The sequence below is a fragment of the Strigops habroptila genome, chromosome 4 (assembly GCF_004027225.2).
Source record: "Strigops habroptila isolate Jane chromosome 4, bStrHab1.2.pri, whole genome shotgun sequence".
NCBI classification, from domain to species: domain Eukaryota; kingdom Metazoa; phylum Chordata; class Aves; order Psittaciformes; family Psittacidae; genus Strigops; species Strigops habroptila.
In genome coordinates, this window is record NC_046358.1 from 64,372,263 (window position 1) to 64,399,253 (window position 26,991).

General features: G+C 40.8%; 1 protein-coding gene across 2 annotated transcripts in view; it reads right to left on the reverse strand.

Annotated features, from left to right (window-relative positions):
* The window catches only part of NELL1 (neural EGFL like 1), a 283,745-nt gene that overhangs the window by 97,069 nt on the left and 159,685 nt on the right, over window positions 1-26,991 (reverse strand). For both annotated transcript variants that reach the window (XM_030483848.1, XM_030483847.1), the window contains exon 14: window positions 15,016-15,138. In XM_030483848.1, the coding sequence (XP_030339708.1) occupies window positions 15,016-15,138 (123 nt within the window). The remainder of the gene's footprint in view (window positions 1-15,015; window positions 15,139-26,991) is intronic.

Below are 26,991 nucleotides of genomic sequence, written 5' to 3' on the forward strand. Positions count from 1 at the left end.
ATTTAAAGTTCATAATTAGAGATGCTTCTAATGTTGGAAAGAAATAATCAGCGTAAGAGAGAAATGGCTTTCTCGAAATGTGTAAAATTGACGTTCTGTGACCAACTTTTTGTGGCAAAGAACTCTGAAATGTAAGTTTCCAACCAGAATACTCATAAGTTTCTTGCTTGGGAAGAGGAACCAGAAAGCGAGGAACCAAAGATGAAGATGCACGAGAAAGACATAAGGGTCTATGCAGACAGGAGGACACAGATTCCAACACCAAAACAGACTGTAAAAATAATCCTTTTAGTGTGGCCCAGTGACAAACCCTTATAGAAGTAACTGACCCTACTGTACAAGTTTGCTGTGGGTCCTTGAAGACTGTGCCTCCCGCAGTTTAAAGCCTGCCCCTTGCCAAGGGAATGGCAGGTGTCCTTCCTCACTGTCAGTGTTACACCAGGTGTAGACTCAGTTGAGGACTTGTGCCTTTAGGACTGCCAATCCAGATTTCACCCACATTAAATCAACTAGCAAAGAAACAAACACCATGTTAAAAAAATTGCCTATTTGGTCTGTGGTGGATGCTGAATTTTAAATCAGAAGTATTTATCTTGAGAAATTCTAGTCTAAAAGACACTAAAGGGGCATTTCTTCCTAACAGTTTATTATTTAACTATTCATTTAATTTCGCAGCATATATTTTTCAAAAACCAATAAACCAAATACACTGAGGTATCCTCCTACCCAATCAGCTAAAAAGCCAGGCTAACACCCAGCACCACATGGCAGCAAAAGAAATGTTGTCCCAGTGGTGAGGCAACATTTTGCGCTGTCTGCTGGGAGACTGAGCAGAAACAGGGACCTTAATATACTCCTTATCTGGAGCTAGTGGAAAATAAATGCTCCAATACAGTTAATACTCCTCATTTTGTGGAAGATCAAACCCAAAGTCTTTGCTGTACAACTCAGTTAGCTGGTTACTTTCTGAGTCAATATAAAGGACACCTTCAGGACAGTCCACAGCTCCTGCCTGTTCAGCAGATGCTCCCCCGCAATGATGGCAGTCGGAAAGAAAGAAAAAAAGAAATAATCAAAGACAATCTCAAATAACCCCAAGGGCTGGAGTCTGTCCACTGGCTGTGTCATTAAAACCAGACAGGAAAATAGGAGATGAGAGGGGAAACAGACAATTGTGTTATGTCGCTTCCTTGGATCACCCTGTGTTTCTCGGCAGACCAGGCGCTGCTGCGGTGGCTGCAGGCAGTGATAGGCATTAGTAACAGACTTGTTTCCGTGCGCTTATTAACTGCTGTGCTGAGACACTGCCAATAACGGGCACAAAATACAGTCTCCATTTGTTCTGTGGGCAGAAGCATTGAACAACCAGAAGTTGGGCTCCCGCAGAAGAGAGGAGCCAATTTTGACCTGACTGAGCCAATTGGCTCGATGAGCACAGAGCAGAGCGTAGATGAGGTTTCTGTCTCATGGAGCTACTGAACTTGCTCAATTCTCCCTCCCCCTACGTATTTATCAAGTCACTATTGATCACATTACACAAAAGCATATAGGGACCACACAACTCAGCAGTCCAGCTCAGCAGTGCAGCACTCACACAGCCTGGATGTGACAGGATCACGTGAAACAGGCTGATGAAAGCAGAGACAGTCCATCTGTACCGCCTGTATTCAACAAGCCACCATTGGCATTGCCCTCATTTGATCACTGAAACCACTCAGGGTTGGACTCAACAATCTTAAGGGGGTTTTCCAACCTAACAATTCTATGATTCTGCAAATACCACCACAAAAGCTGGTGTCAGTTTCAGAATGTTTACCCTAACACAAAAATTCCATAGAATATGTTATCCATGTACCAATATACAGCATGGCAAATGCCTTAGTCAAAGAAGAAAACAGTAATAAATCACATTTTTCCCTTGTCCCCAAATCCAAACAATTGCTGTCACAATCACACACAACTCAGTGCAACAGCACTGCAATATTGGGCCTTACAGGCTTCCTAATAGATCATTTTGTGATTTATTCTTATACCTATAGACAATGGGAAGCTATTCAAGTGATACCAGCCACAAAAGCAGCTCCACACCTTAGGAATTCATCACAGTATGTATTTAACTACACAATGAAATCAGTTTCATGTCAAAAGAAGCTAGAGTCAACTTCGTCTTTGATTTGGGAGTTACGGAGTTCTCATTTCTTTTAAAGCAATTGACCAGCTCAACAAATCATTACTGTTTTGCACTGAAATGCACTTGAATTTCCTACATTTCATTTAAAGATACAAATTTCTGGCTTCTAACACAGATTTTAGAAAAAGCAGATTTGCAACAGAACACTGTTTTAGCAACACAGCAGTCATCTCAAACATAACAGGAATAGTGCAACTGTATTGCATAAACACTTCTTTCAGCACTGCTTAAATGCACAGCTACATAGAGAGATTAATAAATGTGATCTGCAAGCGCTGAGGTTCAGATATGAACCTTCCAAATATCCACACTGATTTTGGGCAGTGGGGAAACCACATTAAGTTTCGTGTTAGATCTAACAAGATCTGTGTCCTCACATGGTTTCATACCCAGTCCTCACTTCCCTGAATCCTTGAAACACACAATCAAAAGAAATCTCCTGTCAGCTGGTGGACGTGGCAAGTGAAATGCAAAGAACCCTGCCAGCAGAAGGTATTTTTGTGTAATCTATCACCAGTATAATTATCACACATTTATGAGAAAGACTCACCTGACTTACTGGAAGACTTTTCAAATCATTATAGTTTAATGGAAAATACCTAGCATGACTGAATGAGGTTGATTGTTTAATTGGGGGCTTGCATGAGAAGGCAGGTAGGCTGGGCTCAACGGTAACTCTGGTCATTATGTTAGCAACTTAACTGTATACAAATGATAACAGAAGCATGACAGAAGATATTACATTGAGTTCAGGTTACTAAATATGAAGAAAAAAAATGGACCTTGCACAAAGCTCCAGAGAAGCTGGAGTATCTCCCTTTGCCAAGTACAAGCAGAACTCAAATATCATTGCACCAACGTTTCTACTTTCCTCCTTTCCAGGAGGACATTTCCACATCTACAGCCATTTATCACATGCTAAAAGGTCTGTGTTAAAGCCTCTGAATGAGAGTTCAAGAGTCCTCATGAACAAATCGTACCTTGGGCTGCATCCGAAGGAGCGTGGCCAGCAGGTCAGGGGAGGTGATTCTGCCCCTCTGCTCTGCTCTGGTGAGACCCCATCTGCAGTCCTGCGTCCAGTTCTGGAGTCCTCAGGACAGGAAAGACATGGACCTGCTGGAGAGGGTCCAGAGAAGGGCCACAGAAATGATCAGAGGGATGGAGCACTTCTGCTATGAGGAACGGCTGAGAGAGTTGGGGTTGTTCAGCCTGAAGAAAAGAAAACTCTGGGGAGACCTCACTGCAGCCTTTCATTTCTTAAAAGGGGCCTAAAAGAAAGATGGGGAGAGACTTTTTACGAGGGCCTGTTGCGATAGGAGGAGTGGTGATGGTTTTTAAACTAAAAGAGGGGACATTCAGGCTGGATGGGAGGAAGAAATTCTTTACAGTGAGGGTGGTAAAACACTGGCACAAGTTGCCCAAAGAGGTGGTTGATGCGCCATCCCTGGAGATATTCAAGGCCAAGCTGGATGTGGTTCTGGGCAACCTGATCTAGTTGAATTTGTCCCTGCTCATTGCAGGGGGGTTGGACTGGATGAGCTTTAAAGGTCCCTTCTGACCCAAACCGTTCTATGGCTATAACTCCATGACTCTATGAAATGTCACCGTCCACATGAATGTGAACCAAGTGCCTGCACAGACACCAACTGCAGCATCCTCCATCTACTGCACATTTTGTAAACTAGTGTGTTACCAGCTGTAGGGTTAAAATAACTTCCCTTAAATCAGAAGTATTTTCATCCTTGTGCAGCGGAGTCAGCCTGTGGGTGACAGAAGTACTAAAGTGGTTCAGCTAAGTGGAGATAAACATTGCTTTTGCAGTAGGTGTAAGTAGCCAATATGAGACACATGAATGCAACCTGTGACACTCAGTCTTGCAGAGCATCGCAGCACGCTGCAAATTAACAGTGGGAACTGCCAGAAGAATGCACGTGAGCTTTAAATAGCACAAACAAACCCGTGATGAAAATGCTTTTTCTCTGATAGCTGCACAAGCAGCAGTAGCAGCTGCAGTTCTTGCAGCAGTTTGAAATATTAGCTGCCAAAAGCAGTTTTCAAGGCAAGAAAAGACTATCTGTTCTCTTCTATCACTTCATTAGCATGTGCCTGGCATGCTTATCTAGAGCAGACAGGAGCCTGACTGGACTTGTCTGGTATGACCTAGGAAACAGTTTACATGGATTATGAAGGTCACAGTGTCAGAACGTACATCAAGGCTTAAATAAAAAATAACTACATTCAGGTGGAAATACACTATGCCAGGTTTGCTAATGCTAAGCTCAGTCACATTCTGCGTTCACTGAAGGCCAGCATATTTCTCACTGATTGCTGGAACACAGCCATGTAAAAGATTTTGAAGCCTATAGAAAACAAAATCACAGTTCAGAGCTTAGAAACACATCATGAAAGTACCTGAAATTGTATTTCAAGATGTATATCATGCTTGTGCTTAATGCGCAATCTTCAGTTTTAAGTACTCAGCACAAACAAACACTGCTTACTAATTTCTAACATTTACCTTTATCAGTGACAAACACTTGTTTTCATGCAATTGATTTCACACATTAGGTAGAATTCACTGTATTGCTTGGTGCAGCTCTCCCTAGCAGATACCCACACCAATAGGAACAGTGATATTGGGAGTTGGAACTAGATGATCTTTAAGACCCCTTCCAACCTAACCCATTCTATGACAATGTAAGTAACAGGTAAAGCAAAAACACATAGGGGAAGATCCATAACAGCACTTGCATGCCTCAAATGCAGCATGGACAGAATGGAGGCAACTATACTTCAAAATGCCCCAAATCCGCACTGTCCCTCGGCTCGTCTCCTGGCTGACCCACCAAGTGCCATGAGCGACGCCAGCACCTCTGTTCTGCACAGAAACCTCGAGGCAATATGCAACCCTCTGACACAGATCGAGGCGCTGTCAGCTGGAATAGGCAGGAAACAACCTACCTCAGTCTGTGGACTCCCAGCTCTACTAACCTTGTGCCCACGTGCCCCAAGAGTCTACCAGGAGTCCCACAGAAAGCACTGACAAAGAGCCTCCAGCCTGAAGCCACACAGGTCCACGCCCATCAAAGTGACTGGGACATGTCATCACCAGTGCTCTCTGTAACTATCTGCTGCTGAAGCACCCAGGAGCTGGGGAAGCATGTGAGTAGCTCCCCCTCACTGGGAAAGGAGTGAAACCCAGAGCTCTGATTTCTGTCTGTAACAAGCACTGTGTTGAGAGAAACAAGAGAGGTTTCCCATCTTTCTCTTTCTCATCTCACAACTGAACACATGGGAAACATGGGAGCAGAAAAGCAAGTGCAAGGATGTGTAACTCCCATGTTGGTGGTTACAGCGAGCAGCCATAAGCTGGGAAACCATGCCCGTCCTCTGCTCCAGCTGTGTGCAGGTGCTTTGCTGTTTCTTTTCCTGTCATCTGATGAACATATCATGCAATGAGTGCAAATACTCAGTGGATCAAACCTTAACATCTGAGCTATTTCTCAATTCCAGTGCTTTCACAGTGGTAAAGGAATAAATAAATAATGGAGCACTCAAAACCACTTGGCAATAACCATTAGCAACCACTTACGGATTCCCACTCAGTTTTATTTTGGCTCCAACTACTCCTCTGTGATGTCACTGCAAAATTAGTTTCTAAATCTTCTTCTAAGCCCACTCTATTTGCCAAGGATTCAAAGAGAAGCGATGGGGAGATTTGGCTATTCAGTTTTCCTTTCTTCAGATACTATGACTTCAACCTCCCCTTGATGCCCCCAGCAGAAGACGAATGCTTGCTTTGGGTTTAACCAGTGCGACAGGAACACAGCAAAGCATATTCAGCACAAAACTAAACAACTAAGTGCCTAATTATGCGAGTAGTCTCATTGGAGTCAATCACTTACTTTTAGTTAGACACATACCTTGCTTAGTCAGGTCTAAAATTGCCACATTAAGAATGTTCCCACTTGCCTCTCTCTGAAGGCTTGGGGAACACTGTGTTGTGCATGCAGGACTGACTTAATTACCTCCATCTTTTATTGGGAAGTAACATGTGTCGTGGCAATGTCAGACAACTGTTGTTTCCTTTGTTGTGTTCAGAGGGAGGAAATAATGGGTGTCAGGAAAGCAGAGCAACCACATGCCTCAGGAATAATAGTAGCATATTAATGAGCATTCATAAACCACTGTAATTAATACAGGGGAATGGATATTACCTACTTAAACTCTGCAAGTGTTCTGGTAACTCCACATGCAACTGCTACTGTATTCCATCCCAGGGCTTTCCACTCACAGCGGCTCCTTCCAAAGCCATCAGCCACTGCTCAAGGGAATGGGCAGATACGTTTTAATAGTACAAGTGACAGGTGAGAAGAGTTATCCAGTCTGTTCATCAGTGGCAGCAAATGAATCTAATAATCTATGGGAGGCATATATATATGCCCTTGAGGCTACAGCCTAATTAACAGCCTAAAAGGAAGATAGGTAGGATGGACATGCACGAAGATATGGATGTGTATTGCTTTTACTTTAAAAACAAAGGTACGTTTGTGCATTTGACATAATTTTAAAGTTTCAAGCCCTGCCTGATGTGCCTGTGTAACACATGGAGCCTTCAAATAAATAGTTTTGAAGTTCAGCTTCAAAAACACAGCCTGACAATTCCAGCCTTTAAGCACACAACAAAAAAGAGAAAAAAGAGAGAAAACTGCAAGCCCCATCAAGATGACACACTCAGATGCAGAACAACAACACAGGTCACACAGCTCCAGCCCTTCAGGAATACCTAAACAAAACCCCTCAGGTTTTATGACATACAAATTGTTCATTTTTACTCTGGGATGACTGAATTTTAAATCACACTGAAAAGTGGGACCCCTTCAGTTCCCACTTCGACTTGGTTTATTTTAACTTCAAATTCCCTCTGCACATAACGTGCTCTAAGTTATTTTAATTCACATTCTTCTTGTAGTTCATGTACTCAATTCACCCCGTAATTCATTTTGATGATACAATCTTTAAAGCACCATTTGGTTTTTTTCATAGGTTCTGGAATACACTCATTTTCACTGCAACATTTCTTTCAGGTACCATTTCCAGTCTACTGTTTGAGTTGCCATTACTCTTGTAGTTACCATATGCTCCCTTAACACAGCCACATTTATTATTTGTATCACTGAACACTTTACATAAGAACTCTGCACACACGCAGGGGGTCTCAACTGTTCAGCATCTCACAGAATCTGAACCTGGGAACCCACACAGACATTGCTGAGCAGGTCTGCTGTGCCCTTTGGACTCACTCATATAAGCAGAAAAACCTGCCAGATTAAGTTTTAAAGTATTTCAGATAACTACAGCATTTTCTTCCTCTTACACACACACGCAACAGTTACTCTGGACTGAAGCACTTCTTCAGCAAGCAACAAATCAGTGCTACACTCTTTCCAAATCCGCTCTAAATCCAGAGCAGCAAGACAATCCCTGACAGCAAAGAGATCAGGATCTGGATTCTGACAAGTTACATTAATCATGGGTTTTAAATGAGCTATTTCCATAACTGACGTGCATTCTAAATCAACTTGGACAATCTCTCACACAGAACAAGATCCAATCAGCAGGAAATATTGTGCCCTTAGAGAGGCTGTAGAATTGGACTGCATAGGGGTAGAAAAGTAGAGCTTAGCTCTTAACAGAAAAATCACAAAGCCTGAAATTCGACATCTCACACAACTACATCTGGGTGATGAGGTTTTATGTACAAGAAAACATTATCATAAATCATCTTACCTTCATTGAAATTATTTTCAATCATTACAGTCCAAAACCAAACCAAGAGCAACATTAGGAGTGAAGGAGCTTAAAAAGTATGCTCAAATAACACACAGAGGCAATTTATAGAACTTGAAATCCACACACAAAGATAGCAGTTGTAATGAATGTACCACACTTGATAACTAGCTCATAATGAAGAAAATAGAGCGGTTTACATTAAAATTGCAAATTTTTGTTGTTTTTATCAATACAGTGGACTTAAGGCTATAGAAAATTTGATGGCTTCAATCATTCTGTCTTGATTCTGAGCCCAACCATGCTGGTTTTAGAATGAAAAACCTGTAAGATTTCTAATTGCACTGTTGTATAACTATATACTGGTTTGAAATGATTCAATCAGTCACATCTACAATGCTTCACCTAACCAGTGTGACTATTCTGTGTCTTACACTTGCTGTGGCACCTTGCACATGTGCCAGGTGACAGCAAAATGCACATCAATACACTCATTTGCTTTGGTAGTGGTTTATTCACTATGTATTATGAATAAAAAAGCTACACAAAGCTCAAGACAGAAGAAGGAAGATGAGAATCTCAGCAAAAGTCAAAGCTCCCCTATTCTTTCACGAGACTTGTGAATCTTACCCCAAATCAGCAATTAAAGCTGTGATGAGGTATATCAACCATTCAAAGCCTTACAGCTTCAAAATTTCAAAGGCTGCAGGGGAAGACACATTTGTTGCTTTCCACTTTAGTCTTGGCCTACATACTATTCATAACCCACTCCAATGCTCCATAAAGGCTTCCAACTCCCCTCCAGCAGACACACATACATGAAAAAACATAAACCTAAGTGACAAGTCAGTTACTCTACAGTGGTCTGATATGCTTTAATATCAAGATACCAGCACATCTGACTGTCTCACACTGCTGGCATCTAAAGTTAAATCTACCTTAGCATTGCTGATGTCAATGTAAACGGGACACAAAAAGCAGCAACCCAGCACAGAAATAACCCAAGAGACTGCTTGTTTTTTTTTTTTCTTCTTCAGCTCTTACTAAAAACACTCTCTTTCATAGCAGGTGAAACTTCAGAAGAGATGAACATTTCTTTGGTGTTAGTCATCTACTTACTACACTATTACTATCCTGCCTACACACAGGAATATAGGCAACTTCTTTCATGAGCTGGTCTTTCAGATTATTAAACAGATTTCAGATGAAGGATCACTTTAGAAAAAAATACGTGCTTGGAAACAAAGAAGAAAACTGCAATGGAAGAAAGCTCTCGGACTGCCATTTGTTAAAACAACATGTCCATCCAATTACCATTCGTGATTAGAACCATGTGAAAAAGGTCAACTTACATCAAAGCAGCAATTTTCAAGCCTGTGACATACTCTGACCATCAGTAAATATTCTGAGTGTACCATGCATAATGACTCCATGTGATCATTCCCGTTACCTTATAAAAAATATAAGATTATCTGTTCAAAACATAGTTACTTTGCACATCAGGTTCCCAATAAATTTATTCATGACGTGACCAACAAGTTCATCAGTAACAACCACGCTCCCAAATACACCTTCCAAGGCAAATATATACAAAGAACCACAGTACGATGAAGAAACTAATCCAGACTTCCAGATTACACAAGAACCACTGAGCCACTTAAAAATGAGGGCTTTCACCTTGAAGACTCCACCACATACAGAGCTGTAATCCCTTGAGTGTCTCCTGTGAAATGCTGCAGAAGAATATAACAAGGGGAGAAATAAACCCCACCATATTCTAAACCAGAGAAATAAACCATTCTACAGCCTGAATACTGGTTGGAGTAATCACTGATTTGATTTTTATTTCATAATACATGGTGTTTCTCTGCTCATGCACTGGTCATACTGCACACATTTGCTTTAAGGTTTATGACTGTAACTAAATTCACCTCATTTAATCATTGTAATAAATCCACACCTCAGTAGAAACTACTGAATTAGCAGCACACTAAATATACCTGGTAGACAACACCACCAGTAAAATAGAGAAGTACAATGAAAAATATTCGCACTTGTTTAGGTGCTCAAATTCTGCTCACTCACCACAACAGAGAGACACCAGAAGAGATTAGCAAACACATCTCATCCATGCTTTGGAAGAATTGCCACTGTTTACCACTGGACTATATTCAAGGCCACTTCTGTTTTTCTGATAACATATAAGGACTACTATGGGCAGAATATACACATTAAAACAAATATTTGGAACAAAACTCCAAGAGCTGGGGCAAGGCCTCTGTACCAAATCCAGGTCTCCTTGTACAACAGAAAACAACTGATGGCAACAGAACCTTGATGGTGACTTGCACATTGCTCATGCAGAGAAGCCAGCTCAAGACTCCCTACATAATCTGATGGGTGGGATCAGGGTTGGTTGGTTTGTTTCAAGGCATTTAATCCCAGATGTAATCAGTTACTTTAGGAAACTTGCTGATGTTTTAATATACCTTGGCTCCTTTCTTTGACTTCATGCTGTGGTACAAGGTGCAAGCTCTATAATAAACTTCTGCTAAACTGTGGGACTGTCCATCCCACAGCAAATCTTCACTATCTCCCATCTCACTAAGGTAAAGTAGCTCGTGGAGCACAAGGTCCCTCATATTTTAACAAATTGCACATCCCACTTCCACACATCACTTTCACAGCATGTGCTGCTCAGCTGCCGAGGGGAACTGGAACTAGATCTTCCCAAGGCAAAAAGCAGAGAAAGACGTTTCCCTGTACACATTTCCCAGCCTCCCAGATTCAAAGCCTGCCAAGATGTCATACACAAACACTGCAACAGGACACAGACCAAGAGCCTTTAGAGCCTAAATATGGTACTTATCTCTCTTCACGATCCCTGGTTCTCCAGCCAGAGTCATGACAGGCAGTTTTACTCATTTTCTACATGACAGAGTTTTACTCTCACACACACAGCCCTGGCCACAGGTAACAGGTTATTCATAAACCCAGTTGTCCCAGGAAACTAAGACTTCTTTCATTGAGCCATTGCCACTAAACACTATTTCCTACCAGGACCATGCCAACAGGCACGCTGCAAAGTCCCATGTTATCCCACACAGTTATTTCCCCACCACACTTGTTTCTGTTTTCTTTTTCTTTTTCCTTTAAACTAAAACATTCAGTTGCTAAACCAATTTTTATTACCTCTCCCTTCTACCCTAAGTGCGGCCTTTCTTCTGCACCATCAAATCCTATCCTGAAGTTGAGTGAAATTGCTCCAATTGCCTTTATTCCACACTCACCTGTGAATGCTGCAATTTATACAGAATTCCAGTGAAGGGGCATGGCACGAGTCTCCCGTTACCCACCTACAACTTCTGTTTCCCAAATCACTCTTGGTTATTTTCATTTTTTTCCAAAGTCTCCTTCACAGAAACAAGCAACTTCAATCTGTAGATTCAGCATGTTTCTATTCAACTAGTTACATCTCTGTCCACTGCCTTTCATGCTGTAATTTCTTCCAGCAAAGATCTCCCTATGTTACTTCTCATTTTCTGAAGCAATCCTAAAATATAATCTATCTGATTCTGTCAAATTTCTAAATGGTGCTGGCACAGCCTTGTCCTGCCTTGTCATTTCAGGTCACCTCAGCCTCAGCCTCAGTCTGTGCTCATCTACTGCCAAAATTTCAGTGTCTTTCTGAGGTGCTAAAGGACGTCTCTTGCACCGAAATTGAGAGCGACCACAGGAAGGAAGTCTTATTTGTCTCTATTTTATTGGCTCACTGTCTATATACTGTTAACTGTGTATTTATAAAGATTTTCTTGTGTTCATCTCCACTTCTCTTTCCTTTTTTACGTCACTTAAGCTCTGACAGTACCTATTGTATTGCAGAAGTGCATTTCGTCTCAGTCTGCACCTTTTCCACCACCTTCCTTCCTGACAGTTTCCACATCTGGTTTGACACAATCCAGTCCTTAATCACAGAGTCTGTTCTAGAAGCAATTCCTTATGCATGAAATTTGTTTTTCTACTCAACAAGTGTGACAACCTGATTATACTCACTTTTTAAAAACATATTTGCTTTCCTCTTCCACATTTGTTTTGTTTTTCTTTCTAAACCCCCAGCAACCATCACATTCCTCTCCAGATTATTTCTGTCCTTTTTATTTCTCCATACTGCTCATAAAAAAATGCAAACATCCCAAATTCCTGCCAGAGTCATTTCCTTCTGTTTACCCATAGTTCACTGGCAATTTAATTTAACTACACATACATTTTCTTCTCTAAAATACAAATAACAGTAGCATGGAGGTTTTATAACGATTATCACAGTGTTATTCACCAAAGTCAAAGAGGAATGTTACTTTGGTTTTAGTTTCTAGAATATTGCTAAATTAGATTGTTGAAATAGATTGTAGGATTAGGCACAAAGCCAGTCCTTTCCTCTCATCATAAAATCATCATTTTTCTTTTAATCTTTTTGCTGGACAGTATTAATAAGATTTCATATTGAACATCAGAGATTAGTTATTTCAATAGTAGTTGTGTTCTGTATGTACACATCTATAACATATAAAGATTTATCAATCACTTACAGGTGACTCAAGGAGGAGGGAAATGTTCAGCATATCTTCAGATGGTATTACGTTAAACTTATCACCTGGGCTTTTACCTGTTTTTTCCCAATCTCTACTGCCTGAAGGTAAAACTCCCAAATTACTACAAGGCATCATAAGCAGTTTGTAGTTGTCCAGACATGCTTACACCTCTTTCCTCGTGCCAACCCCGGCACTTGTGCAAGGAAACCCCTGTGACTAACAGATAATGTATTGCTGTGGTAACACAGAGGCAAAAGTGGTGTTCGTGGTGCTACCACAGGCAGAATGGGAACATTTCTTACGTGAGCAGTCCAAGTGACCACAGAACCACAGGCTGAGAAAATCAGACTTCTACTTTACATTGAGTGGTTTATCACTTAATAAAATGTTCACAGTTCTAACATTAGCTAGTTTGCAGCAGTATCTATCCCATGCAGTGCCGGATTATTCTTATCCCTGGTGACTTGAATTATTATTAGACTGCAAAGCCCTTCCCAGTTCTCTTTTCAATTTATACTTCCCAGTCAGAATATCAGAACACACTGTTTCCTCTATTTCCACATACACCTATCTCAAAAGGCAGCTATAACTATATTCACATGTGAAATTCAAGGCATACTAAAAACTACATGTAATATATATTTTATCCACAACTCAGACTTCAACAGAACTTCGAGGATATAAACATTTTTGCATTTCCCCAGTGCAGTTTCATTACTCCACCATTATTGGGTTAATAAATAAGCAGCAGGAGTTTCACTTTGGGCTTTTGGCACGTTAAATCAGACGTCCAGGTGTGCAAACGAAGACAAACCAGTACGAAAGCACAGTCCTCATGAACAGATCCAAGCAGCCTTGTTTCCAAGAAATATGATTAAGGGTTTCTCTTGTATTATCCTCAGAAAAAAGAAATATCAAACAAGCTGTTCACTCAGACTTCCCTCACCTATCACAGCCTGTGCTGCAATTCACATTCACTGTAATCAGGGACTGAAAACATACTACAGTGAGTTCTTCTCCAGCATCACCTGTTGATCTTCTCAATCATCAGACCAAGGTTTAACTTGCCCACTACTTTCATAGCATTTTTGTATTCTCTCTTAAGTCCTTACAAACCATTTTAAAGTTAAATCAGTTAAAAATACAGGGATGCTCTTGTGCAGATAGACAGCATCTGAAGAAAGTCATAATCAAAAAGAAATCAGCTGGTATGTGCTAATTCAGCAGCTGACATGCTAATCTTGGTGAAGAGGTGGAGCTTGAAACAGGAATGACATCAGCCCTCATCCTGCTTTAAGGAACTGCTTGACCGATATACAAAGCTCTGGAAAATGATTATTCAGCCCCCAAACAGAATATTCTACCCAGTGCACTCCTCCATTTCAATAGTTGCCATTTCATTTCATGTTTTAAAGTTAGCTTTCTCTTACTGTAATTCTGTTTAGAAAGGCAGAAAGTCTGCAAGCCCAGCAAGACAAAAAAAAAAAAAAGCTTTTTATGAGACAAATAAAATTCATAGATGCTTGAGTGACAACTCAATAGCACTTCATGACACAGCCCTCACTAAGCCACCTATTTAATATATTCCCTCCTCTGGCTTTATTATCTGAGGTATTTGCTTCTCTTTCCCTATGGAAAGAAAAACCAAAAACCCCCCACCCTAAATAACTGACTGACCACTGCACAGACAGCAAAGCTGGGAGCAGGATTGCTTGTCTGCATCATGGAAACATCCTCAAAATACACATTTAAAGGTGAAGATTTAAAACCAAAAAACCTCTATTTTGATGGGAGCAGTCGAATGAAAAGCAAATGATGTTAGCATAAAAGACAATTACCCTAATTTAAAAGGCATCTGATTAAACTTAAACAGGGAGATTTAGGTCAGATATAAAGAAGTTCTTCCCTGTGAGGGTGCTGAGGCACTGGCACAAGTTGCCCAGAGAAGCTGTGTCTGCCCCATCCCTGGCAGTGTTCAAGGCCAGGTTGGACGGGGCTTGGAGCAACCTGCTCTAGTGGAAGGTGTCCCAGCCCATGGCAGGGGGTTGGAACTGCATGAGCTTTAAGGTCTCTTACAACCCAAATCAGTCTGCGATTCTATGATAACTTTTAAAAGCCAGAGGTGACAGCACATACCATCCATAGTTTATAAAGCAACTAACACCACTTCAAAGCTGAATGATACTAGCGCAAATGACAGTATACAGTGACAGTAAATGAGAAGTTTTTTTCTTTGAGCATTCCAAAAAATGTATTTCCTTGTTGCAGAGAAATTATGCACAAATCCACTCCCATCACCTCCATGCATACTCCATTTGCCAGCTGATAAATCTTACAGCATGTCATTGACAGAAAGCAGCCATCACAAGTTATCAGAATGTGGGTGACTGTCAGAAACCATGACTAGAGCTGCTGCTCTGCTATGTTCCTCAAGCACAGCCTCACCTCGGCAGATGGTCCCGTTCCCCACATATCCGGGTTTGCAGGTGCAGCTGTGTCCCCTCACAGTGTTGGTGCAGATGGCGTTCTCATCACAGGTCTGGTGCTGGCTGCCACACTCATCATGCTCTGCACGGGGGGGAATGAAAGGATACCAAGTTACAGGCGATGCAATGAGGTCTGAAGTGTGATGCTGTAGCAGCTGAAAACCGAGAGCAATGACAAGGTTGCCCCAGTGGGAGTTTGGCATTGGAGTCAGTGACGGGCCTGCTCTAGTTAGGAAACTCAACAGCGTGTGCATGGTGACACTGGAGCATTGAGGTTCAAACCAGGAACAAAGAACTGGTGAGCAGGCAAAGTATGGCCATGACAAAGACCCATCAGAGGAAAACATCTGCTGTGCAGACTCGCTTTTACATCACTGTCCATCACCAACAGTGAGAAGCATAAATACAAGGTAAGCGAACCCAAGAGGAGCCCTAACAGCATGCCCTTTAAACACACAGCTCAGTTGTCACAGCCACTTGCTCTAACACATGCCAAGCTTTTTCTCTAACAGCACATAACATTTGACATTTTTAGAGCACCGTTCATACCACCAAACCCCAAAGAGCCTCCCAGACCAGTGGGCCAGATGTTGCTTTCATCCAGCAACTCGAACTACTGCCACTGAGCCTCATTTGCTGCAGCTCCTGCACTTTGCTACACTTTGTTCTGGCAAACCAGCAGTTCGAGGTGGCAGGCAACTGACCCTGGAGTTTATCACTGATTCCTGCAATTGCTATGAGTTTCCCTCCTGCAGTAGGATTGCAGAAAGAAAACTCGAATATTTTACACTTTTGCACTGGTGGATTTACAGTTTTGTTCAGAGGAATCAAAAGGATGCAGTGAAATTCCTTAAAACCATACAAAGGATAAGAGACAATCAAAAATCAGCATCTGGAACCCTACTCCATAGTCTTCATTTATGCAATTGCAACCATCAGGCTGAGAGGAAATATGTATCCCTTGCTGGAATTCAGGATTTGCTTAAACACAGCAGTGAATAAAGGATATTCAAAGGACTACAGACTAAATTTAGCCTTCTACCGACCACAGAGAGAGGTAGTGCCTCTAAATCATGAGCAAAACACTCATTTTTACAGACTCTGAATTAAGCCCTTTGGAAGAGCCTGTCCACTAAGAGCAACAGGATCAGAGGCTTTGCTAGGGTCAAGTTCAGCTCTGCAATGCCCTCGCTTTGCCATAGAGTAGAATGACAGTTAATCTCAAGATAACTCAAGAGAAATGTAAATTTGAACGGTGGATTCCAAGGAACCCTCTAAACCAAATACTTCTGCAACACCATTGATAACTATTTGCAGAACATGTCCCCGACCAATGTTTTCTACTTTTCAAATACATTTAACAACAGAATAATATGGATTGCAATCATTCTCTTTGAAAGAGCATCAAAGTGATAGATCATCATATGCTCACTCTTTGCTTTTAGCAAGAAACTCTCACACACCCTCACTCCAAAGTGCCTGACTTCAGTTGATAAGTGCAGCTTACATTTATACTGTTAGTCTATGCTGGTCCCGAGCTCTGCTTAGGAATTCCCTTCAGCTCCTGGCCAGTTTTCAGACACCTCATGTACTCTGAATGCCAGGCTGCTTCACAGGCTGCCTGCTCTCTCCTTCAGCTTTGAATGACCTGTACCACAGCCTGAATCCTGCCACTCTGGTCTCAGGGTGCTCAGAGCGCTGGGTCAGACAGAAAATCTTCCAGGGAAGTGCTCAGCAGGCAGTTGAAGCTGAATGCTGCTTTCTTTTGAGAGACACCCTGTCCACAATGTCTCCCTTCTCTTACTACTTTAGTTATTGCCATTAGCTTGCATGTGTTTGTATTCAAACTAAACTGAAAATGCTTTTATGACAGACTCCTGCACAGACAACAACATTCCTACTCAAACAACTGCCAAAATTAGCTTATTACCTGCTCAGCACTTCAGCTATCAACAAAAGATTTCCCAGGGCTAACATATGTTTTTTGCCAAAATACACATGGGATTGTACTCTGCTGTGTTGTTGTAGGACTTTGATAATGTAAATCAGCACATTTACCACTCCTGCAGATGTACAGCTGTGACAATATCGAAAGATTGAGCCTTGATAAAGCTGCTGTCACACTGAAAACAGAGGTCAGACTTTCTCTCAACTGATATAATGTGAAGATTTAGGAACAAATCTGAACATGGGAACATCCTCCCTGGGACATCCTGATGCTGCCAGCACAAGGAGGACTGAGGGAACCTTATCTGTATGAGGAATCCCAAGACTTCTTAGCAGCAATAGAGCTGCAACAATGGGAACTTTAAATTAAGTTTTCCCTGGTGTGGAGATGTCTGTAGACGATGTCGCTACAGGTCTAATAAGAATGAGAACGCAATGATTTTCTGGGAAGGTACAAAAATCTTTTAGTCCAGATGGAAAAATCCTTAAGATTCTGTCAGTAGGGAGTTAGCTCGGGTTTCCTTCTCTCTCACAAGAGACCATCCTTCGGAGCACTTGGTGTTCACATTAGGAAGTGAGCATGGGAAGTGGGCTCATGTTTTGTCTAAACTCAAAGGAAATTATGACTAATTTCAAAGAACATCCCCCATTCTGGCACTTCAGACAGAATCTGCTGCTCCTTTAAGGTTCTGGTAAATATTATCAGACTGACAGCGATCAAAGACTGGAAGAGAAGGACACTGAGATAAGTGGAAGGAGTCACAAACAGCATCATTCCAAAGCACCAACGAGGGGAGAGCTGAGACAAAAAATCTCAAAAGTCATATCTTACTTTGACTATTTCCCTTTCAGCTGAAAGTGAGCAGCACAAGAAAGACGACTTGAAAAGTCTATTTTTATATACCCACACACATATATACATGTGGATTTAAGTAAACATGCTGCCATACTCAGGAATGAAACCGTCATCATTAAGTGTGAATGAAGTCATCCATCTCTCTGTGACTTCTATTTGCTATATTATACAGACAAAAGGAGCTTATGATCAAAGACAAACTTTGGCAGCTTTCTAAGAAGGACAGTACTGTGGAATGCAGTTCCTTGACCCAAAACTCATTCCCCTGGATTATTAATACCCATTTCAGGAAACAGCTACCACTTCAGTTACAACAGCAGCACCAGCTCTCTCAGACTGTCTCCAGAGCAGAGGTGCTCCAGCCCTTAGAACATCTTTCATTTTAAACCAAAATCTCTACAGAAAACTTCTATGTGAAGAAAGTGTCACTGGAAAGTCAGCTCTGGGTAACTGCTTGCCTCGGCAAACTGAAACCAAAGCCCACTTTGACAGCACTGCAGCTCTGGGACACTGATGTTTACACATGTGAGTAGTGTTACATGACGGCACACGCACAGTGGCTGAAGAGAAGTATTACAGTTGTCCCTGCTTTGTTCACAGGGAACCTAATAAAACAGTTTATCTTGATGATTAGAATACTCAGGAGTGTCTGACAGAATCTCTTCAATATCACATGGCCTTATAGAGATAACAATCACACAGAAAGCAAAGTTAATTCGCCAGAAAATAGTTTCTGGTAGATGGGTAGTTGCACATCCTATTATAAGAACCATCAATGCATCCTACAAATGGCAGAAAACCCAAACACAGGCTGTTTGTGTAAGCACATTGATTTTAGGGCAAACACAGTATCTTTTCTTCCCTGAAATCCCACAGAAGAAACTAGTCACAGTACAATGGGAAAACACAGACTGTTCCCTGCTGAAGCCTCAACAACACAAATGAAATGTTATTTCATGTCAATAACATGAAATGAGTAAGAAACTGCTGAAATAAGTGCAATTACCAGAGTGACATGGAGACAGCTATAACCACCCTGTAACCCCCCACTGCTGTGCCTGATCAAGGCAGAGGCACCCCAGTAAAGCCAACACTACAGCACACCAACATCTGCAGCATCAGCAGCCAACGCTGACTATGGACATAGGTAAAAAACAACAGTTGACTACTACCTGGCACAGCAGACTACCAAGAACATGACTAAACTCCACACTGCCAACAGAATACTCCCAAACAAAGGCCAAGCCTCTGCTAGTAACTGTATTAGCTGCACCTTCAGCAACAGCAGAATCATCAGTCATGATGCATGTCAGCTGTGAAGCCACTGGGTTACATTTTGAACACACCTTTAGCTTTCTTCAAAGCACAGGTTCCTCTTTAGGCTGATGAAGTTAAGTGTCTGCAGGTTGTACAGCTCCTGCACACCTCAAACATTCAGCTGTTCCTACATTAACATGTAATCTGCTGCTGGCTGAGCACTTCAAGTATAAATAGGAATAGTCCAACAAGGACAAAAAGGTAACCAACCCTCAGGCATCCCTATTTCTGTAACATCTTCCATATCCTTATTCTATTAACCAAATCTTACTGAGGAGTCACATAACTGTTTTGTGATACTGGAAAAATACCTTCTGTGCTGAGCTAAGCAGAGCTGGAAGAATGCAGCAGGAAAAGCACTGGGGTGGTGGGGAGAGTGCCACACAGAGATGTCTGCCTGAGGTAATGTATTGTGCATAAAGCCACCCACACCATATTCCAAAACTGTTTGTAAGTAAAAACAACCACATACAAATCATTCAGAACACATGCAGAGTGAAAAAGGGATTTGTTTGGCATGGATTTATAGAGACAGATGCACAAATACCCAAATGCATAAATAAACAGTTACAGGTAAATACACATTTTCTCTGTTCCTGTGTACAGGAAATGGAGTGTTTGGGAAAGGATCCAAGCAGCTCTGACAATGAGCACCAGAAGAACTGTCAGTAATCAAAGATGGCCCATTTCTGTACTCTTGACGTTTTGAGTATTATGAATATCCACATTTTTACTAAAGAGATCTTTTCAATTAATTCTTTCTCTATTCATTATACAGGAGGAAGATGGCCTTGGCTTATACTTTGTGTGTGTATTTTTTAAAATGCATTTTTCAGAGGTAATGAAGAATTTCCAAGATGCTTCAGCTTTCCCATGCTGAAAGAGATACCACCATTAGACTTACTGGATTTGGATGGGCTCTAAACGCAGAATCTACCCACACCCCCTGTATATGCCTGGAATAACCCAAGTTGTTCATAGTGTTGTACACTTAGTCTAAAACATTTAATAGAAAATTAGAACCATAGATTGAAAATATGCAGCAACCAACACACAGAAAAGCTGAGAACCTTTTGGTCAAGAGTCACAACTAACTGTAGCATCAGGATTGCTTTCCCTGCACAGTTCAAAAGCCCATAATGGATTTCAAACTTAGGATTTCTAAAAATTACATTTGACACAGGATTTATTTTTCAGCAAGTTTTGACATTTTTATCTTTATTCCTTTTAAATAAGGATGCTCTTCAAAAAAGTCCCGACACTAGAATGCAATTACTGGAGACATATCCCATGGAATGGTCTTTCACCACAGCTATTCTCAGTTCTCCTTACAAGAAAAGGCCCCAGTTTAAACGGGCTTACAAGATGGAAACTATTTTCTTATAATAAGGATCTTCTTCAATTAGTTCCTCAAAGCCTTCATACTTGAATAACAAAACATCCCTCTTTGGAAAACACTATCCGAGGATTCTGACTATTTCTATTGATTCTGACTCTTTTACAGGACTGAAAGGAAATCTAAGTTGTTCTCTATGCTGATGAGATGACAGTCAACTTCTGGGGTACGTACCACAAAGGCAGCAAACATTTCTATACACTATGAGCCTGACAATAGAGAGACAACTCTCTGATGGAAAAGTGGTCCATCAGCTGCTCCCATTGTTTATGAATACAGAGGCCATTTGTAGGGAATCCAGGCCCCAATGTAAAATTAATCAGCCCTCTGGCAATAGTCAAGCAATGGCCTTTGGAAACTCAGAAAGGAGAAAGCCATCTCTCCAAGTTCTTTTAAAAGGAAGCAATGCTTTGTTGCATGGCATTAGGATTCGGATGTCTATGTAATAACTACGGCTTTAAAAAGAAGAGATTAAAAAATTGAATTTCGGAAGAATTGTGGGCTTAGTGGAATCAGGATTTCAGCTCCTAAGAAGTTCTGATGAAACAAAAGGGATGGCTTTTAAAGAGACTGAATAAAGGGAAGCATCTTTCAGAACACACAGGAAGAATCTGCGCCAGCAAACCAGGGCAATTAGAAACAAGCTGCACACATCAAACAAGGAATGACACTGCAGATGGGAAGCTGGTGACACATAATGGCTAATTGCAAACCCACACAGCCCCGGGGGTGGGGAGAAATTTCGCCCTACATACAAAAATTAAAGAAACAAAGTCAAGTCTGTTTATGCTCATTCAGAACTTCAGACGTCCAAGCTCACACTGTCCATTTCCACAAGTAAACAGGAAGGAGGAAGAGGGTGCAGAACAGAAAAGCTGTTCCTTGACATAAGGACATGCTGCAACTTCAGCCTTATGAGGAGTTAAACACGAAAATACTGCAAAAATACCAGATTTGCCATTCTTTCAATAAGAAACGAAAATGCTTTTTTAATTTATAACACAACGAACAGCTCCTGGCGTTAAACATGAAATTATTTAGACTACATTCTCAAAGAGTAGACACATGCTACTTGTGGGTAATTAGCAAGAAATAGTGGGATTTAATGTGAATATAAAATTCTACATTTGCACCCAGCTGCCTCTCAGAATAAAAACTCTTGAATGTTTCTTTTCCATTTAGAAGCTAAAATTTTTTCCTTGGCTTTCTGGCGCCTGGTTAGATTTTGGTCACATTCACCTACCTACAGTCGAGTTAATTTTATAAACTACTAATGGAAGCCATGCTTATTCTTTTTATTCTATTTTGTTCTACTTTATTATAATAAACTCATCTTCCTCCAACTGTCTAGAAACCAATGTAATAAAATAATAAGATTCATGTTGTTAAACTGGTATTTAGAGAGAAACCCTGAGATTTGTCTCTGTGATTCAATTTCAACTTTAATTATTAGGTGGTTTAGTTTAGGTGTTCACACCACCACAAAATCTTCTTTGCAGTCATGTATTAGAAGATCATAAACAAAACCAATGTAATCTTATCCATGCACTCACCATGCATCAGAACTAACATGATACATGGATATATCTATGGGAAAATGAAAAAAAGAAAATAAGAAAGCAAAGGAAAAAGGAGAATCTGAGAAAGTCACATTCTGAAAAACTCTGTTTCAGGTGTGGACACATTGACCCTGATGAGAAGGTCCCCAATATTAGAGCAAACCAGCACTGAACAAACTAGGTCAAAACTAGAAAACTCAGGAATCACTGGAAGCATCCACCATTGCTTCCTTTCCAGTTACGTTTTATGTCCCCAATCTTCTAAAGTGTGTTTCAGTTGAGTAGACATGTCAAATTCGTAAAGAATATTAAAATAATGTTATTAATGTATAAGAACAGCTACTAGATTGTTAGTGTGAAGATTCACAGTACCAAGGGGGTGTTTGACATTGAATTTCCACATTATATGTACCAGGGAAATACTAACAATATTGACATGTACAGAAATTCCAGAAAGTATCCTTAACAAACAAGCAGGCTGATAATAAAACAGCAATCCACCCGACTTGTCTCAATTTACACTGGATGCTTTGCTGCAGGCTTGTGGGCTTCTTTTTGAAAGTCAGATTATTCACATTTGGATGCAGTATTGTCTAGTTGTCTAATGCTGACAAGTGATCTCAAGAAAAAAAATCAGTATTTCAACATTACACACTAGGAGAGCTCGTGTGAATGTGCCAGAAGATTAATAATCAAGTAGTTTGCACAGAGAATCATTGAATCAACCAGGCTGGAAAAGACCTTTAAGATCATAAAGTCCAAGTCCAGGACTGCCAAGTCCACCACTACGTCTTCCATCTCAACATACTTCTTCCCTAACAAAAATATGAGGCAACTTTGTCATTAGCAATGTAAATCTTGATTCTAAAACATGGCAACCAACTCTGTGGAGCACAACTGTGGAGAAAGGCATCAAATTCAATTCAGACCAGATCTACACAAGAAATTCATGACGAGTTTGGAGAGATCTGCATGTACCAGATTGAGAGATGCAAACGAATGAATTCTAGTAAGTAAGAAACCACGCTCCGTTATCAGAAAAAAAAAAAAAAGCTCTTTTGTTATCTTGATGCTTTCAAGCATTGGCAAATTCATTCCATCAAAAGAATGAAGTCTTTTCCAAGGACAGTTTTTCACTGAGGAATGAGCTGACATTCCATATGCTGGAAGCTCACTCTGTTCAGAGCTGTCTCACAGACACAGTACTTGACACCAGTCATACTCTCATGCCTGAATTATAACATATACCAACATTTTGTAATTGGAACATGCTAAGCAATAAGGTCATCTTTATTATTATTATGGGATATTCAACTTCTAATACACTCCCTATCTTTTCTGCAAACCAGTTAAGCATCAAGGCATTGGGCTTTTTGAGGCACCTTGATTGTGTATATTAAGTTGTATATTCGTAAACCACTAGTTAATCCAAATTTTTCTAAGTAGTAATTGCTCTTCTTTACATGGTTACAAAGCAGAGAATGTCATACAGAAAGCAAATAAAGCCCAAAGTCATTGTGATGTACCACAGTGCATAAGAGCAACTGCACAGCTCCAGCTGGACTGGAACAGTGACATTAATATTGATAGAGGAATGGTAAAAAACAAACCAAAACACTTGCAGGAAGTTCTCAGCTTCTCTAAATCACAAGTCATGCACTTGGGAAAATAAAGAAATCCCACATAATGACAGAATCTGACAAAAATGAAAGTTCATCTCACAGTTGCCACTGCCTAATTTACCGCTGTCAGGAGAGATGCCTGTTACCATCACACCTGAAGATACAGTTTTATTTTGCCTCTGTGCTATTAGAAGCTGAATATGGTCCAAGTACCTGTATTGTGTTGGAAAAGAAACACTAAAGCAATATGTGCTGATTTATTTATATAGCAACAGAACTGAATCTAAAAGGACAGGTTGCTTTGTACCCATAAAACCGTGAAAGCTGCATATTTTATGAAGTTGATATCAGAACCTCATCATTCAAGTATTTTCAGTTCAACAATAGCTGCAAGCTCTATTTTGCACAAATCTCAAAAACACTAATGCAAAAAGGATTAAATAGACCTTGGGATGCAATTTTTAGCCAACATTTCATCGTGACTTGATGAACTTGTGTTGGTGACACAAGCTCAAAACAGTTTTGGCTTTCAGCACCACATGAGACTTTCATTTCCACATAAAACAAAATATAAAAAGCAACACATACCCATTTCAACCTTGCACAAAAGTCTATTAGTGCTGTTGCAATATAGTAAGGTGGAATTGTTTCTAAATGAGCCCACATGTGACAGATGTGTCAATCTGCTGACACAAGAACACATAAACTCAGTGAAGGTTTGTAGCAGAGTTCAAATATAATGAGGACAGAACACGTATTATTTCCTTGCACCCATCAGAGATGCAATGAGAAGGTTTGCAACGCATTGGAGTGTGGATTACAGGTGATAGGAAAGTCAGAAAGACTTGACACGCTTGTCTCAGTGTTCAGTTTCCAAAGTTAGACAGAGTAGAGCCATAAGGCTTCCCAGCAGACTTGGCACCTTTATGTTTTAGCTACAAGTTTAATGAAGCAAATGCTGCAGAAAGGATCGACTGGTATATTTTCAGCTTTTGACAGAGTAGAGATGGGCTATTGCTTCCTAATGAAAGTAAACAGAATATCTGCCTAGTTGCAGCTCACCCAAAAAAGCCAGTGAGTGCTGAGATTCTTGAAAAATGGATGTCTAAAAACTGGTTTCTAAGGCAGGATTTAGGCATCTAAATTACTAAACTGTTTGCTCTCTGAGTGCTGCAAACCTTCCTTCCCCGACACGTTTAACTGGGACACTTGAAAAATAAAAGGAAAAAAGAAACAAGAAGTGATTGTAGTTCTTTATGTCACTCCTGCGTATTAGCCTTCAGTTTACTCTTTTAGCCTCACAAAAACACCTAGAGATTTGTACATGGAAGGAAGTGATCAAATTGTTTTACCCTTCCAAGAGTGCAACTTCAGCATTATATTTACTCTCAACACACTGAATCGATTTTTAGTTGAAAGCAGAAATGGCAACTAGTGCATCATCATTTCCCTAAGGCACCTCTGCTTTTCCCTGGAGATACTCTACCATAACAGTGATCACAATAGACTGTACTTGTCTTATGAGATCTGACAAGATCACAACCTGAGTTCCTTGGGCTGCAACTCTACCTTCCTGTATCAGCAAAACACTACACAGTCTGAAGATCCCACTGCTGAGACCAAAGACAGATCAAACAGCATCAATATGCTGTGCAGAGCTCAGGCTTTCACAACTGACTTACCAAAGGATAACGGCAACACAAATTTATTTTGCCTGTTCATCACTTCAGTTAACAAAAATTACCTAGATACATAAGCACATCATCCATGAGACTGAGAAAATGCATGATTGGGTGATGTTCATTCAAACAGGGAATTCTTCTCTGCTCCAAATGCATTAAAGAAGTCACAGACAGTCACAGGAAAGTGATGACAAGCAGCATGTATTGCTATCCAAGAAAAACTGGGATTTACATAGAGGATTAAGCAAGAAAACTGAAGATGAAAGGTGTCTTTTCTAAAAAGAAAAAAAAAACCCACCAACCTTAGAACATAATTTTAGGGAGGCCCAAGGCACTAACCTGAAGTACCCAAAATCACTAACCACCATGGAAAGCACTGCAGGAATGCACCAGCCCTCAGCCCTAGGGAATGAAGCCACATTCCTTTTCTGGCTCCCCCTGCAGTGTTAACCGGGGACTGGCTCACAAGGTGCTGCCCGAACTCTCTCTGCTATGAGTACCAGGATGCTGCATTCAGCCTTTGGCAAAGCAGAACATAACCAGAAGAGAAGCAAAACACCACGTGTGAGGAATGTCTGCAAGACTAAGTTCACAGAAGATGGCAAAATGAATTCTGTGCTTAGCTCAAGTGCCTCGTACTGACAAGACAGGTGCATATATAGGTACCCAATGCAACAGAGAAAGTGGGGTTAAATGACCACAAATCATGAAGGAAGCATAAACTTCAGGAGGACGATTAGAACGTTTCACCAGAAAAAGTGAGACAGAAGTCAAATGAAAGAGAAAATGAGATATGAGCATCAAGCAGTGGTGAACTTGGAAACAAGAAATCTCTTTTTCACATGAAACAACCTCCACAGAGCACATGTAGCTATGTCTATTCCATGCTATTGTACTGCTTAAAATCTAATTCCAGCACATATTCCAGGGAAGAAAAGCAGGATTAAACAGAGCACTCCAGCTCAGAAAAGGGAGCGATGATACTGTTAGCTAAACTGAGCACAGATCTTCCTGCAGAACATGCCCAGAGGAGAAACCATGATCTAGGGGTAAGAACACCTGCCACAATCTCAACTCCACCCCCTCTCCCCATTAACAGACTACATGACTTGGTGACTAAAGTACTTCTGCCAACACTTCTGTAAAGCAATGGTTATAAAGGTGTTATGTCAGCGCAAAACTCATGTGATATAATGAGATTGTTTACCAACAGACAAGAACAGGAAAGAGAATAGATTTGGAATACTGGAAACAAAAAGGTGAGAATTTAAGCAAAACTTGGCATTTATCCCTGTTAGGTGCCAGGTAAACATTACGACATGCTGGAACACCATTGACATTTCAGATATAGCTCGTATGCACAAGAGCTGGCAAACCAAGAGACAGTCTGAAAAGGGCTGCTGGTCATCACTGAATGAGACAAGGAATGGCTGAAACAGCCTGACAAAAGCCCATTGGGAAAGTGATAGATGTAAACTCACTGTCACAGGTTATGCATCAGATGGGCAATCACAGTAAAATCATTTGGAGGAAGGTGTCAGGAGGCACATACTCAG